General features: G+C 38.2%; 3 protein-coding genes across 4 annotated transcripts in view; 2 read left to right on the top strand and 1 right to left on the bottom strand.

The window, feature by feature from the left end:
• LOC116702648 (excitatory amino acid transporter 3) overlaps nt 1-8669 on the top strand; it is a 22365-nt gene extending 13696 nt beyond the window's left edge. Inside the window, exons 4-13 of the mRNA XM_032536973.1 lie at nt 3309-3420; nt 3687-3729; nt 3823-3888; nt 3992-4173; nt 4484-4591; nt 5517-5639; nt 6661-6855; nt 6945-7076; nt 7682-7777; nt 7977-8669. Coding sequence (XP_032392864.1) covers nt 3309-3420; nt 3687-3729; nt 3823-3888; nt 3992-4173; nt 4484-4591; nt 5517-5639; nt 6661-6855; nt 6945-7076; nt 7682-7777; nt 7977-8145 — 1226 coding nt within the window. The 3' untranslated portion in view covers nt 8146-8669. The remainder of the gene's footprint in view (nt 1-3308; nt 3421-3686; nt 3730-3822; nt 3889-3991; nt 4174-4483; nt 4592-5516; nt 5640-6660; nt 6856-6944; nt 7077-7681; nt 7778-7976) is intronic.
• A 2038-nt stretch (nt 8670-10707) lies between these two features.
• Nucleotides 10708-13544, top strand: anapc11 (APC11 anaphase promoting complex subunit 11 homolog (yeast)). Of its 2 annotated transcripts, none has more exons than XM_032537043.1 (3): nt 10708-10948; nt 11136-11253; nt 13015-13544. In XM_032537043.1, exons 2-3 carry the CDS (start codon nt 11145-11147, stop codon nt 13158-13160), a joined length of 255 nt encoding a protein of 84 aa, XP_032392934.1. In that variant the 5' UTR covers nt 10708-10948; nt 11136-11144; the 3' UTR covers nt 13161-13544. The 2 variants fall into 2 exon arrangements, with proteins under 2 accessions (XP_032392934.1, XP_032392927.1); XM_032537036.1 differs by having other exon boundaries at nt 10732-10995; nt 11049-11253.
• A 1227-nt stretch (nt 13545-14771) lies between these two features.
• The window catches only part of ppp1r27b (protein phosphatase 1, regulatory subunit 27b), a 3614-nt gene continuing 1931 nt past the window's right edge, over nt 14772-16454 (bottom strand). Inside the window, exon 3 of the mRNA XM_032537027.1 lies at nt 14772-15580. Coding sequence (XP_032392918.1) covers nt 15457-15580 — 124 coding nt within the window. The 3' untranslated portion in view covers nt 14772-15456. The remainder of the gene's footprint in view (nt 15581-16454) is intronic.

Here is a 16454-nt window from a genome sequence, read left to right as displayed (position 1 = left end):
AAATCTACCCATGGAGCATGAAATTTATGATATTTGCAAGAGCCCTCCCTTCTCCAAGCGTCTGTTTCGAGAATTGTACCTATTTATGACTGCATTGTTGCGCACACTGCGAAAACCACTGGATACTTGGAAGGAAGAGTTAGGTGTGGAACTATCTGACTCCATGTGGAACACATGTCTGTCTATATTTCATTCCTGCTCTTTAAACCGCAGACACCAACTAATTCAATTTAAGATTGTACATCGCCTACATTATTCCAAAGTCAGATTGCATAGAATATATCCATTGGTTTCCCCGGTGTGGATAGATGTAAGTGTCAGAGGTACACTGTCCCATGCTTTTTGGGCTGCTCGTCATTGGCAAGCTTTTGGTCAGAATATTGATGGTACTCCAAAGCGTATCAGCGGCCCTTTCAACCCGAAGCTGGACTTGCTATTTTGGCTGTCACAAATAACAAAGACAATTCCAACTATAATGTGGCAACCATTGGAATGGGAATGAAGTTGCCAAGAGACTGATATGAAGGAATGGAAGTCTCTACTCCTCCCTCCTTTCGGTATGGGTCGTCGAAATGCTATCCATAATACAGATGGGAAACCGAGGCCAAATGGACACTTTTTTCCGTTCCTGGAACCGTTTTGATTACTTTGAAAAAGCTAAATTACAGTACCTGTCATGTTTCTGTATTAACAACCCTTCCTCCTGCTTCTGTATTGTATTGAATATGGACTGTAGAGAAAAATGCTATAGATACATCTGAGCCCTGTTTGTTTGTTTGTTGATCGGTTTAATTTGAAAATGTAAATAAAATTAAAAAAAAAAGAAAAAAAAAGAATAATGGTAATGTTAACGGTACTGGACAATTTAGCTTCCAACCTTAAGGGGAACCAAAGAGGAAAAGTGCTTTGGTGTTGCTTTAATGTTTCCTTTTTTTTTTTACTCTTGCATGTAAATGTGCTATTTAAAACTCACTCACTAGCCTTTGTCACCATTGCAGTTTTTTTCAACCTGGTAACACATTTACAAATTTTTTGCATGATCATCTTCAATAATATGTTCTTCTCCATGTTTATGCATATTTAACCTTTCTCCCAGCAGGCAGTTTGTCATAGCAGTGAGCCAGCATGCACAATACACAATAGAGTCAAAACTTGGACCATGACAAAGTGAAATCTTCTATGAGTTCGTCATTATGATTATTCATTACATATATTTTGATTGGTCAAAATGTCTGATGTGAACGAGATCTATTATCACATAACCCAAGTTATTTTAAGTTAATTTGTGGTTGTAAAAAGCTGCAGGGGGACTACTAAAGCCGCACAGGTGTTTTCACTTTGTGACTAATTAGACTGCTGCTTTCCCCTTAAACAGTAGCATTCCAATGTAGTTTATTCATTTCATTTAAAGGGGTGATTCAGAATTTTGAGGGTGGTTTTATTTCTAACATCATTCTATCAACAGACATTTAAATTGATAGTATGGCGTTATATTTTATTTGCCTTTGGTGTACTGTGGAGTGGGAACGGCTGTTTTTAATGCCAGGCTAGCAGATACTGTTGAGTTGCGCTAGCCTAGCACCAGCGAATTCTGCAACTGGAAGGACTGGATGAAAACTGTTGAAAACTGTCTCCACTGATAAAAAAAAACACACTGGCTAACTTGGAAATAAGGTGTTATGTCTAAAATTCTGAACCGCCCCTTTAATCTTAAGTATAATATTACTAGTGAACCGTGTTGGGAGTAAGACGTTACAAAAGTTACGCAATAACAGTAATGTATTCCTTTTTGCTGTAACGCAGTAATACAACACTTTACTAATTAAATGACGGTACAATTACAATCTCAGGAACGTGAGTTGCAATGTATTTTAAGGCAACATTCAGTGGTGTTTTTGATTTTATTGTAAGAATTCACCCACACCACAAAACATTTCTTCACAGGAAAAAAAAGCCATGAGTATCAGGTGTAACAGGTGACAGTATGGCAGCACAGACAGCAGTTTCTCCTTCTTGCCTATTAAATAATAAATAAATAAATAATAAATAATCTATGATGTATTAAAGTGGATAAACAAGAGACTCTATTGATCCGGTGGTGAAATTCACAAGCTACCTGCCAAGTCAAACTTCTGGTTATTTTGGTGAAAGTAACTCAAACTAATGCAAAACTAGTTTAAAGCATTTACAATTCAGAGACAGTAATATTGGAATACCATCAAATGACAGTGACTATTAATCTATAATGTATTACATTTTGTAAGTAACTATAACCTATAATCTATTTAATTTATGTGCAGTCCTGCTGGCGAAAAAGTCATAGGCCTACTCGTCCCATTCTGAGGCTGCAGCACCATCCTTTAACGAATTATAAATCATAATCTTTTATTTCAAAGGGTTTACATCATTCACAGTTTTCACTAAACCTGCTTTCTGAAACGGGCCCCATCCGCCGACTCCGTTTGTCAATAACACACTCACTTCCATTGTCACTCATTTCCGTTGTACTTGTGTTGCAGCTTTTGTGTTTGTGTTCCTTGATCCCTGGGTAACAGAGTTCATTAAGCACTGAAAAGTGGCTGGTGCATTTTTGATCCCAAGAGGTAAGATTTTAAACCAAAACAGGTGTGAGTAACAAAAGACAAAATCTTGCTCAGTTAGCAGCACCTGGAAAGGCTGTAGTGTAGGACATCCCCTGGCAATGTCAGTTCAATGAGCAGCTCTTTAAACAAGTGCAAAGGGCCCCTTACCTCGAGACCAAAGATGAGTTAAAAAGGACTCAAACCGAGAGACTCAGTGGGAGCATCCCAAACAGCAAATAACAAGAATGGGATGTTTTTATCATGCTCTTAAATGTGCTAAGAAACAACTCCATAGCTCCGTGACTGCAGATGGTACGCAGGGAAACTTAGGCTCTATTTTAAACTCAGCCGTGACTTGCTTGTACAGTTTGGACGTAAAATTAGATTCTGAATCTGTTGGATGGTACGTGGCTAACCAGCCCAGGAGAAAAACTTCCTACTTCGTACATATGAGATACCATCTCCTACGTAGAAGATAAACCAAGGTTTTGGCCAACAATGCCTTCAAAAAACTTTTTCGTTAGACTTTCTTTTCAGGGCGGTTTATTTCCACAAACTACTTGTTTTTATATCATTATATATTATATTTTGATCTCCCTCTTGCCTCTCAGAAATAGAAGAGGGGCAACCTCTTCTACCTCTATGACCCAGCCTCCTCTCTACTGTATGAAAGAGCTTTAGCAGATACAGTACTTCTCATGCTCAACCATGGATTTTGTGTCATAGGGATAACATTGGTAGTGATGATCAAGCCGGGTGTTGCTCATGCTGTTAATCAAGGAGAAAGGGGAACAATAGAGGAGGACACCACAATTGATACCCTGATGGATCTTGTAAGGTAAAAAGAAAGAGTATACTCTGACATCATTTTGGGTTTCTCTGTGTATCAGTTCAGCAAGGTCTTTAGGTCAGTCAAGCAACTTCAGAAAGTCCTAGATCATTCTCATCCACTTGTTCTGCTTAAGCAGACATACTTTGGTAAACAGGTGTTCTATGCAAATGTCTAGCTAATGTGTAATTATGTCCTTGATAAAGCTGCAATTCTTGAGTGGTTTGTTAACATGTTCAAGTCTACCAAGTGATAGACTTATTCATTGTTTATAGGAACATGGTCCCACACAACCTGATCCAGGCGTGCTTCGAACATGTACAGTATACTTTTCATTAAGGCATATCCCTCATTTACTCTCTTTCCATGTAATACTTCTGATGTAAAGACTAATTATTTATTTTTTCATAGTTCAAGACTGATCGGACGGAGGTTAAAACTGAAGACTATGATTACATTAACGCCAGCGTGATGACGGTAAACATTTTCCCATTGTCACTATTTACATTTGCAGTGATTATCTTTGATACATGAAGTTGCTCTTGCTCTTTTTCTTAATGAGTTTCTGGTCTTGTTGCAGAATGAGACACACAACCGAAAGCAGGGCCACTATGTTAGCGGAGCCAACACAATGGGTCTGATTGTCTGGTCTTTTGTTTTTGGCCTGGTCCTCAACAAGATGGGAGAAAAGGGGAAAATCCTTGTCGAGGTCTTTGCTGTCATCAACGAGACAACAAAAACTTTGGTCAAATCGATTATGTGGTAAGGCGAAACAACAATTTATTGTCTTTTTCCACATTGAAAACATTTAGTGGCACAGTACATAAAAGAAACTTCTGTTAAAACAAAGCAGCGTCTTTTACTCCCTTGTCTGCTAATTTGTGTTCTAAAGTTTCAGATTATGTTTCAAATATTGTCGCCCAACTTTTTCTTTCATTATCATTTTGATGTTTCTATTTTTTGGAAGTGAGAGAAACATAACTGTTTTTAAGCAAATATATGAATGGTATTCAGACAGCTGTCTCCGTTTACTATGTTTTTCCTTCATTTTGTAATTTAATTTTTTTTCCAGCTACTTGCCCGTTGGAGTGATGTTCATGATTGCAAGCAATGTTTTGGATATTGACGAATGGGAAACTATCTTAAAACTGGGAAAGTTTGTTTTAACAGTTATGACTGGGTATGTTTGTTTTTTACTGTTTTAGCACTGAAATAACACACAATATACTGTATCTATAAAACTGGGCACACATAGCTCCTAGTTTTATTGATGTTAGCTAATGTTAGCAAAGTTTACTTAGCTAGGCTATTGCCCTATAATGGATTATGTTGGCTTTATCAGTTTTCCCTATTTGTGCTACTTTTACACTGTGTCATAGCATTAGCATTAGCCCAAAACTGTTACTTTGGGCCACATCAGCAGCTATTCAATAACAATTGTAGTAGTCTTGCATTAGATGATACATTATGCAGGCCTCTAACTCACTTAAAGTGTAATCGAGTCATTAGGTCAGTCAAGCACTCACTTGACTAGTCTCTCATTGCCAGACCTTCCTTTGCAGCGCTGCGGAGGAGGGTCTGGCTAGTCCCCACAGCAGTTGTAGTCGTGTAACAGAAAACCTTGCAGAGATTTGAGAAATGGTTAATCACAGTCCTCGAAAATTGACCAGAGTTTTAAATGTATGACCAAATGAGACTGTAACAGCAAAACCCCTGTGTGTAATGAAGTCAGGGTGCATTTTGCTTCTTATGAATTCAACTTTTTTGTTTTGTGTCATTTCTTTCGGTAACACTTTACTTGAAGTCATGAACACATGACACTGTTGTGACACATGAACCCTAACTCTAACCCTAACCATAATTTCTCATGACAACAACCAAATGACACTTATTAACTGAAGCATTGTCAAAAACGTTTGACTTGTTCATGACACGTTTATGACAGTGTCATGCCACACTTATGTAGATACATTCAAGTAAACTTTTCTTTCTTTCTCACTTTATATCTCCTTCCTAGCAGCCACATTGTGAATGCAAACTCTTGCTGTTGTTAGTAATTGTATTTAATGAAGCAGTACTGATTTTGCACTCATTTTGCGTTTCAGACTTTTAATCCAAGCAGCAATAGTTTTCCCACTGATCTATTTCCTCTTTACGAGATGTAGCCCCATGGCTGTTATCAGGGGGGTTTCTCCTGCCTTAATGACTGCAATGGCCATCTCGTCCAGGTAAGATGACGTAACACAGTAGTATCCAGTGCTGTAATACTCGAGTCCTAGACTCAAGATGTTTTTCTATTGTCTTGGACTTGTTGGTATTTGCACTCAGACTTTTCTTGGACTTGGCCATTGGTCTTGCAAAAATATTGTATCTTGCCAAATGTATTAGTTTGTCTCAACCAAGTCCAGCAATAAATGCTTTTTCCTAAACTAACTTCCTCCTTCAAACAAAACTTTTGATTAAACACGCTTGTTCAGAAAACAGGTATGGTTAAATTCAAAATCCATCTAGAACGGGCATTGGCATTGGTCGCCTGGTATAAGCTGCACCGCGCACACGCAGAGGCATCAATCATTTTCATGTTGGCCACAGACACAATGTCGGTGAGCACCTTCTACACTATGAATTCTTCAGGACAAGTGATAAATACAAGAATGGAAACATCAATGGTTTTAGTGACACCTGCGTTTCTTGTTATTTCTTACATTTTCCACTGGCAGTCCAAAATGTTATTTTTACACCATTACAAAAGACTCAACATCATACATTCATAAAATGTGTAGTTGTATTTAGGCTTTTTGTGACTTAGGTAAAATAGGTCTACTCAAGGTAAATAATATGGCCTAATTTGTTCCAATAGTGATGTTACTTTGCACTTGCTTTTTGATCACTCCAAAGAATGCAAAATGATCATCCTGAAATAGATAATATATTTCTCGCATCACATACATTATAAACTGGTAAGTAAGTGGTCCTGAAGAGGATTCTTTTCTTTCTGTCTCAGTCTTTACTGTCGCTCATGTGAACTCAGTCTTGACTTGGACTCAAACCTCTTTGGACTTGTACTTGACTTGTTCTAGTCTAATACTGGTCTAGGATTGACCACAGAACTGGTAGTATTACAGAGATCTGTGACTTCATCCTCTCTGCTTATTTGTTAATTGATCAGTAACATTTTTGAGAAATTTACATGAGTACTATTTTCATATGAGTAGTGCACTAACAGAGGATGCATTGTGTTTCTCCAAGCTCTGCCACCCAGCCAATCACTTTAAGATGTTGTGAGGAGCGACTGAAGATCGACCAAAGAATTACTCGCTTCATACTGCCCATTGGGACCAGCCTCAACATGAACGGATCGGCCATTTATGAAGTGGTCGCAGCAGTTTTCATTGCCCAACTCAACGGAATGCATTTGGACTTCGCCCACTTACTTACCATTGCGTAAGCCACTATTTCTGTTCTTAAGGATATCATAGCATCATCATTACTTACTACAAAGAAATTATACAGTATCTGTGTTTGATCTGCAGTGTGACGGCTGCAGTAGCCAGCACAGGAGCAGCGCTCCCAGCTACAGGAGCAGTGACCACTCTTATTGTGTTGGCGGCGGTTGGTATACCTGCAAAGGAAGCCTCCACTCTGGTGGTTGTAGAATGGCTCATGTGAGTTTAATCTGTAGCAGTATTGATCCAAAATGTAATAGATGGATTACTACAGGACTCTCTGTTCTTCGTTTGGATAGCCATTTCAGCAGCGCGTAAATGTTAGTGCATGTGGCCGTGAAAAAACGTAGATATTTCATATATTGGGAAATGGCCTGTGAGAACCGCTTTGAAGCAATCCCAGCTCACTGTCTCTTCAGTATTTCCAGTACAGTCCCCTCGATAGCCAATCCTTTGTAAATATAGGTGCTTCTTTGTTTGTCACTGTAACTAATGTTTGGTCATTCAATCTGACATTATTAGCATGTTTTGTAATTCAAGCTATATTGTGTAGTTGTTGTGAAATGTTAAAATCTTCACAATTGAAATAATTATTAATCAGCATTTTGATCATGTGTCAGATATGTCGACCAGTTCTAATCACCTCCTGTTTTCTTCATGCTAAATGGCTCACATATTAGCAAGCTAACATATGTTTTGTCTGTTTGTTTAGTCACTTATGCAACATTTTAGAAGTCCAAAGAGAGAAAGAAAGAAACAGAATCCATGTAAAGCAGCATATATATCCTCTGCTTTCACAGTCTGATGTTGTTTCTGCCTTTCAGAGACCGCTGCAACACTGTTATCAATGTCATGGGAAACTGCTATGGCGCATCACTCATTTACAGAGTGTCAACACAAGAACTGGAACTCATGACAAGGTACCGGTCTACAGGGTCTTAGTGTTGTTGTTGTTGTTTTCTAACCCAGTACATTTTTAGTACATTTTTCAATCTGATACAAATGATTAATATGAGGCTAGTAGAAGAGTGGAGGATCAGAAGTCTGCTCCCTAGATCTAATCTATTATGCTCATCTTCTCACACCATTGATGGCCGTGTTGTGCTTTTTTTTGGCTAGGAGGGATGCTGCTAATCTTGAAAATATTCAGGTCAACGTCAGTAGCCAGGCCTCTGATAATGAGAGTTTCAACAGGGATGTGTCCCAGAACGAGGACATTGAACTACAGATCCTGCGCACCCCAATAGAATCTCTGTCACCCCAAGACAGTGATGATGACAATGTGTAGTGTTAACTCAAAATTCACCAGGGACAAATAGGGGGGACTTCATTTGAAAATGTATTGATGCTACATATGCGCTGTTGTTATTGAATTGATGTAATAGATGGTAGTTATTGAATTGAATTGATGTTTTTGATGTAGTATTGAATTAAACTAGACGTATGTAATGGAATTGGAATTTAATTAAACAGGATGAATTTTTAATTTCTGTAGTTTAACGTTAGCTGGACTCCGATCTATTTAAACAACAAGGGACACCGCATTGCGGCATGGTGAAAAGACGAGTCTCAACGCACAAGTTTTGAACATTGGACCCAGAAACAGCATTATCAGAACGCTGAAACGTCACATCTTAACAAGCGGATATGTGTATTGGTTGTTGTTGACATAATTGAGTACCTTGATGCGCATACGCATTGAGAGATAAACTCCTGCTATGACTCTAGCTAGCTTCTAATGACATCTAACATGTGAGGTAAAGTCCTATTGATGTTCAAAATCTGTTAAAAAGGTGACAAATAAACATATTTCAAATGTAAAATCATTATGTGTACCAATTCCAAAAAATGATGCAAACATACCTTTATTCTATAAAACGCATTGGTTATTATGTTTTTTTTCCAATTATGGAAAAGTGCAGGTTCCAATCACTCATACATCTAAGGGTTTAACACATTGAGTGATCAACGTTTTTTAAACCAAGGACCCCTTAAGTTGCATATTAAACTTGGCCTACAATAGTGTAAAAGTGTAAAACGGCCTAATGGCTTTATACTTTTTTATTCCATAGAATACTAAGTTATTGAAATAATAATTGTGGGCATGATTTTAGAAATCATCTTTAAATGTTGCACATACTTTATGTACATGTGGCACAGTGAATCTTTAGGATATACTGTCTCTGTGGATAGCCATCTCAGTGACTACCTTACCTATAGGCCAGTAAGCCTATTACCAGTGGGGATTTATATTTGTTGATTTGGAACTTAATAATATGTTGGCTACATGTTAAGACATTTTATTCTGGAAAAAAACTGCAAAAATGAATAATACTTTGGTGGCCCCTCCTAGGGGTCCCGGACCCTCTGTTGAAGATCTCTGGCCTAAGGTGCACATGCAAGAGGCATGACATTGAGTGCTCTGTTTCATGAACTAACTGCGGGATAGGGGTTTGAAAATTCATCTCAGACTTCATGTGATGACCGATGAAGATGATGATGATGATGAGCCTCAATGTTAAGGTTTTACTTAAAAGTTAACATGGTAGGTTTATGTTTCCAAGAGTTTATGACAAGTTGATTAGTGCCAATACAGAAGTGACACATTTTTTTAATTCCTAATTGATTTTTTTTTTTTCATTCAATTTATGTAAATCATTGCCAGCATTTAATATGGCTTAGTGCCAATTTATGTTGCCTAATATTTATTTATTGAACCTTCATTTATCGAGGTAAGTTTGGAATGGTACAAACTCCAACACAAAAGTTTCTTTAAATGTTTTAAGCAATTATTTAGTCAAACTGAAACTTCAAACATAATACAGTTAACTAAAAAATATATAAAAACTAACTAACACAAAAAAAGTACTACAGCTTCCTGAAGTTTATACATGCTATCAGTCGGTTTGCAAGTGTTGCAAACTCACAGAGCTGTAGCGGAGCCAAAGTAGCACACTTCAGTTCATTAACTTTATTGGTCAAATAAAACACTAATATTGATCATTTTCAAATTGCCAAATACTGGCCACGATAATCGGCCAAGCCCATAGATCCCTACAATTAATGCTAAATAAACTGCAGTTATATATTTCAATACATGTCACAACATAATAGTAAAGTGAGAAAAATCTTTAATGCTACTGTAGTAGGGTACCCCCGTGATTTGGGTGCTGACCATGACCTGCAGTGCATTTTATGGGTTGTGTGCCCATTCAAAAAGGTATTTTAACAGTTAATAAGAAGTGCGTAATCTGTTGGCTATAGGCCATAGAAAGTATGACTCACACAAACACTTTGGACTAGGACATTTTTCTGTCATGACAGACTTCTTTTCATAGAGTTTTATGAATTAATTTCAGTAATTTTGAGACATAAACAATCTTTCAATGACAAGGTAGAAGAGGCAATCACTTTTTGGCAAGTGGAAAAAGGAATGGATTGTTTTTTCTCTCTCTCTCTCTCACTTATTTCCTGTTTTCTTCCTACTGTCTCCTATGGCTAAACTACCCCCCAAAATACTTTCAAATGCAACAGTATTACATGTATTATCTTTTACAAATAAAACTCACCATACATAGAAGTGGAACAGCAGAAAGTGTCCCTGTCCCATCACTGTCCCATAAAAGAGCAAAAGAGCAGAAAATAAGACAACAATAAACTAACAGATATTGTATGACTATACTCAGCATGAATTATATTTATCAAAAATCTAAATATGTGAATTTAAAACGTTATTTCTATTCCTCTGTAACATTTAGGCCTATTACATAAGGATATATTGATTTTCTCTTCTTATTATCTAGAAAACCCCCTGTTATCTCAGTTATTTGCGCTCTAACGTCTTACCTAGATTGAATGTAGAGGGTAGGTGGCAGCGTTTTCCTCCCTGCACGTACAACCTGCCGGAATTTAAATAGAAGAAGAAAGGACATATTTGTTTTTCACCCGGGTTTCTAAAATACTAGGCACGCTACGTAGCTTTATGCTGTTGACTCAATAGCAAATTGTCCATAACATGATTTGTAGTTTGCAAAAAAACATTATAACTTACTTCGTGTTGAATATCTGAAGGAGACGTTCGTCGCTGCCTAGTAAGTTAGCTAGCTAGCTGACATGGCTTGCTAGCTTCAGAAGTTGCCAGAAGTTGTCAACCATAGACTGTTAATACATAGCTAGCTGTTAAAGCAAATGCTGTCAACACATTAGCTTACATGCTAACGTTAACTGCTGCTTCGGTTCATACGGGAAAGTGTAATTAAGTGTTTCTGCTATTGTCAGACTCGGAGGATGAAGGTAAAGATCCGACAGTGGAACGGAGTGGCCTCTTGGTTATGGGTGGCTAATGACGAAAACTGTGGGATCTGCAGGATGCCCTTCAATGGCTGCTGCCCAGACTGTGAGTAACGTTAACCAAGCTAAACGGGATGCTATGAATGACAACATTGAGCTTTAGCTACTTGCATAGTAGCTGCTTGAAAATCTAGTACAGAACAATAGAATGTAAATATATTGAATATAATATTAATATTATCGGTTTATGTACAGAACTTTTGCAGTTGGACTTTTTTTTAACGTCACTGCCACAACACTTTGTCTTGTTAAGTACAAATTGTATTTAAATACAATTAGCAACACAGTAAGAAGGATGTCAGCATTCTAGTGACTAGTTAGCGTTAAATCCGTTCCTACAAGAACGATAGAAAAAATAAAAACGTTAATGTACTAGCTAACACAACTTTATTTTCACATTGAAATTAATAATGCGTCATAATATGCTGTGCTTTTATATCCCACATAAAGGACTACCTAATAAAACGAGCAACAATAGTTACAAAGAATATACATGTGAAATGATATATTCTTAGTTCCATTGAATTATGTCGTGCACTAGCTACTCCACAGCGCCATCTGGTGGGCTCCGGCGCCAAATGTAAAGACGTCACTGGACTTATGTGGGACCATCTAATGTAACATGCAACAGAAAAGCACCAATTTGAACATTTTTGGCCGATAATAACCAATATTGACATTGCGGTTATCGCCAATATTTACTAATGTCGATATTATCTGTATAAAAAGTTATTATGAAAACCATATTTTGCACTTAAAATGTTATGTCTTTCTGTATTTGCAAAAAGCCCATAAATCTTTAAAGAATATAATAATCATCGGTCGTTGACATGGGGCCAGTTTTGCTCATCGGACCGCTGTCGTGACTAAGATGGACCGATACGAACATGATTGACAATATAGCGTGCATCCCTAATTTATATACATAATACATATTTTTAAACTACGCTCATGACATAGGCTAATTATTGGAAGAGAATACATAACCAACATGTGTAAACAAGGAAAGTTTTATATTGTTCTGACGATGTTGCTACACAGTTTATTTTAATTTGAGAAAAATATATCACGTTACAATGCACTTGACAATGTTGAATACTTGGATATAAATCAACAACCAAAATACTTTCACTGGAAGATTTACACAATTTTAGTTTGTATTTTTTGGGGGCTTTTCCATGCTTTAGCTTGTGATTTGTACAGCGCAACCGATATATCGGCATTTATAATGTCTGATTTAAAAAAAAAAAAAAAAAAATACTTTTATTTTGATGTTCTACTGTTCTGTTGTGACAATAAAGCTAATTATCATATTATTTTAGTGAGAACTCATAAATAACTACAATTAACTAATGTTAAGGGAAACTGTTTGTTTTGTTACGCGTCTGGTCGTGTTTCTGGATATTTATATTTTTTAAATACAGTATATATCGGCCAATATATCGGAATATCAGATTTTTAAATAACCAAATATTTGTATCAGTATCTGCCTTATAAATCCTTCATTGGTCGGGCTCTAGTGATTTGGAAACCAAATAACATTACAGTTGTTTGGAAAAATACTGCAGAACATACATGAGATGTACTAATAACAGGCAATTTAAATTTCAATACATTCCTTTTGAAGATGATTTATAAACCTTTTCTTTTTTTTAAAATATATGACTAATATCTTTCTTTCATTATAGTTACTATGTTGAAAGTATTAAAGGCATACCAGTATATTCCGTTGAGAATAAAATACATGATGGTTAACATTCTTTCCTCACTATTGTAACGGAGTTGTAATATTGAACTTATTTTGCAGGTAAAGTGCCTGGAGATGACTGCCCACTGGTCTGGGGTCAGTGCTCTCACTGTTTCCACATGCACTGCATCTTGAAATGGCTGAACTCGCAGCAGGTCCAGCAGCAGTGCCCCATGTGCCGACAGGAGTGGAAGTTCAAAGAATGACCCTGTGGAGTATTCCTGCAGAGACTCTTCTTGGATTTAATTTTTATATCAGCTGTACATAACTATGTTTTTCTACTTGTGATGGAATGCAAAGGACACTTGAATCCTACTGTATTGCGTTTGCAGATTTAGTATGTGATTAAAGGGGAAAAACCCTACACTGTACTGAATGGTTCTTGCTCTGCACGGTACATGCGAGTGACAGTGTTTCATCAGAATGGTCGATTGCCCCAGGAGCCTCTGGCAGCAGTTGGAAGCATATGACCTGAATGTCAGCGTGCACCTGACTGATTCTGACTTTAATCCCTCTGCATGAGATTAAGCACATTGTTTTGTGTTTCCACTAATGAGCCTCCAGAGGCTCTTAATAAGTTGTTCATAGATCTGAGTCAAACTTTTCCTTTTAAATGGAATTGGAGTTTTTATATATTTGATCATTATGGCTCAAAAATCCATTAAGACTTCATCTTTTGTTGCTTTAAAACTGCAATAGTTTTTTTTTTTTTTGTAGACCACTTGGGGGCAGTGGAGCCAGATGAAAACAACAATGATAGCGTTAGCAGACAGCTCTCTTTTTTTTATCTGTCCATCCGTTAGACAGCACAATATTAGCATTCAATTCAATTGTATTTATAGTGTCAAATCATAACAGGATTCATTGCTGGATACTTTACTGGTAGATTAGGTCTAGACAACTTTATAATTTACCAAGACCCAACAATTCTCCCCCCAAGAACATGCGTTTGGTGTGCCATCAGTGAGGAAAAACCTTTAAACAGACCGGAACCTCGGACAGAACCTGACTTTTGGTGGGCGGCGATCTGACGTGGTTGGTTGGGACACAGACTCTAATACAGATATATATATATATATATATATATATATATATATATATATATATATATATGATTCCGTAAAGTTTACCCGCATTTTGTATTGAACATGGCAGTTTGACTTTGCCAGACCTTCCTTGACAGTGCTGTGGAGGAGGGTCTGGCTAGTCCACACAGCATCCGGGGATGGGAGAAAAACGTGTTCTGGTTTATTGGCATTTCTTTTACAAATTACCATCGTCCTGGGCAGCGCCGGACAGAGCCGCGGTGCCGCTGCAAAATAGCCTCTAGAAGGAACTTTGTTAAGGTGGAAGTTTAAAAGTTGTTTTAGTTGTGGAACAGAAAACTCAGATTGGACAGATAGTCTAGCTAGCTGTCTGGATTTACCCTGCAGAGATCTGAGGACCAGGTAACCACAGTCCTCAGAAATCTACCGGAGTTTAAAAGAAGGTAACGGACATCTGGCCGAAAAGAGTGACATCTGACAACATAGTTATAGTAACAATTAAGATAGAATTAAATGAACTATGACTAGAAGTCATAGCGTAGCAGGGCAGCAGCTGCAACCACGATCCAGGTGCCACCACAAGCCAAAGGAAATCTGCGAGGCGAGAAAACTTAATAAAAAAACCAAAAGATTGATATTGAAGATGACCACCCTTGCTAGTGAAGTTGTGCCAGAACCCTTCAGATCTGTTGATGTTGAGCTAAAAGTGATGATCATTCAGGTGTTTTACTCTCACACAGTGCTGGGACAAAAAGGAAATGGCAGACAAGCTGAAATTGTTTGATACACTTTATTGTATATACTTAAAAAAGTATAAAAAGCCTTATACAAACAACTTATGACTACAGTAAACTAGGGTTGTTAGTGTAAACAAATGTGTTAGTTAGGCAGTCAACACAAGCTAATGTTAGCTTTCAGGTGGTAACGAGCTGACGTTGAAACAGTTTCAAGTTTCACAGCGTTCAGAAGCAACATGCCAGATCAAAATCAAAATGATTCCTACAGTTCATAACAGTATGAAAGGACCAGAGGCTCCTGCAGGAGACAGTAAATCTGTACTGCTGGAGATCAGGGGGGGGGCAGCCCCTGCCAGCAGAAGGTCCCTCCATTCAGGAGGCAGCCCATAAGCTGCCAGCCCCACGTCCGCCAGACATCCACAGCCCTCTACCTTCAGAGCTCAGGCCGCTCATTAAAGCAGGATGCTGGACCGACTGTGTCCTTTTGTGTCCATCCCTACAGATGTCCATCCCTACAGAACAGTCTTTGACTGGCCAGTGGCATTCAGACCAGTTTGTGGCTTTAAAAGCACAACACTCTGGGCCCTGTAGAAAAGCATTCTCTATGGGCCTCTCCCCACCACAACAGCTATTCATTCTTGCATCTTTTTGGGCCCTTCGTCACCTGAGGGCCCCGGGTATTCAGTCCCCCTTCCACCCCCAGTCTGACAAGCCTGATCTCAGTCACTGACGGCCAGCCCGAACAGCTCCTGCAACTCCTTGTTGTCCAGCTCAATGAGGTCGGCAGGCTTCTCCCCGCAGTTGTTCTCTAGCTCAGGGTCGGCACCCAGCGACAGCAGGAAGCTGGAAGAAAGACGACATAACCCCGCTTACTACTACTAATAATAATAATAAAAGAGATGACATCGCACTGCGTTGTCTCAGTGCGAGTCTCTGCCATACTTCAGGGCTAGAAGGTCACTGGATCCTCCAGCTTCTCTTACCACTGTGGTGTAGGAGAGCGGTGGTGTGTGTGTGTGTGTGTGTGTGTGTGTGTGTGTGTGTGTGTGTGTGTGTGTGGGGTGTGTGGTGTGTGTGTGTGTGCGCGCACGCGCACGCGCGCGCGTTGGTATGTGCTTGCGAATGTGTAAACATGTCAGCTGCTTTCTACTGGCTACTTTTATTTTAAAGATTATTTTTTGGCCTTTAATTCATTAGACAGTGCTAGTGACAAGCAAGGGGGGGGGTGCAGCAAAAGTTTTTCTCTCTTTTTTTGATGCTGCCTTTTTTAAGCTACTGATTTCTTAAACTGCACCGTAACTTTTATTCTCGTATTTCACACCTGCCTTAATCTATTTGAGTTTTTTTTTAGAATCTCTATTTCCGTGTTTTACCTGATCGTTTTAGGTAAAGCACTTGCTGAAATGTGCTATACAAATAAAGCTGAAATAAATTGCCTTGCACAAACGTGCAGGCTTTAAAGCGGTAACTACATCACTTTTGAGAGATGTGATCGTTCCTCCTACAAATGGAAAGTTGAATTCATAAGGAATACAACGCAATCTTCAATTCAATTCAATACACTCAGGCGTTTCCCTTCTACAGCCTTACTAAATCTGTTTGCTAATTGCATCATGGGAACCGCACTTTAAAATACCTTTATTTGACGCCCTTTTGCTTACTTTCAGTCTGCCATATAATCATTGTCTATTGTTGGCCTGTATTTCTTGTGTGTTTA

Source organism: Etheostoma spectabile, chromosome 2 (assembly GCF_008692095.1).
Source record: "Etheostoma spectabile isolate EspeVRDwgs_2016 chromosome 2, UIUC_Espe_1.0, whole genome shotgun sequence".
In the NCBI taxonomy this organism is placed as follows: Eukaryota; Metazoa; Chordata; class Actinopteri; order Perciformes; family Percidae; genus Etheostoma; species Etheostoma spectabile.
Note: the sequence above shows the minus strand (reverse complement) of the source record. Positions and strands in the feature narration are given on the sequence as shown.

Coding starts and splice junctions, on each gene's coding strand:
- anapc11 (XM_032537043.1), top strand. CDS start 11,145: ATGAAGGTAAAGATCCGACAGTGGAACGGAGTGGCCTCTTGGTTATGG. Junction 11,254..13,014: donor CAATGGCTGCTGCCCAGACT/GTGAGTAACGTT, acceptor CTTATTTTGCAG/GTAAAGTGCCTGGAGATGAC.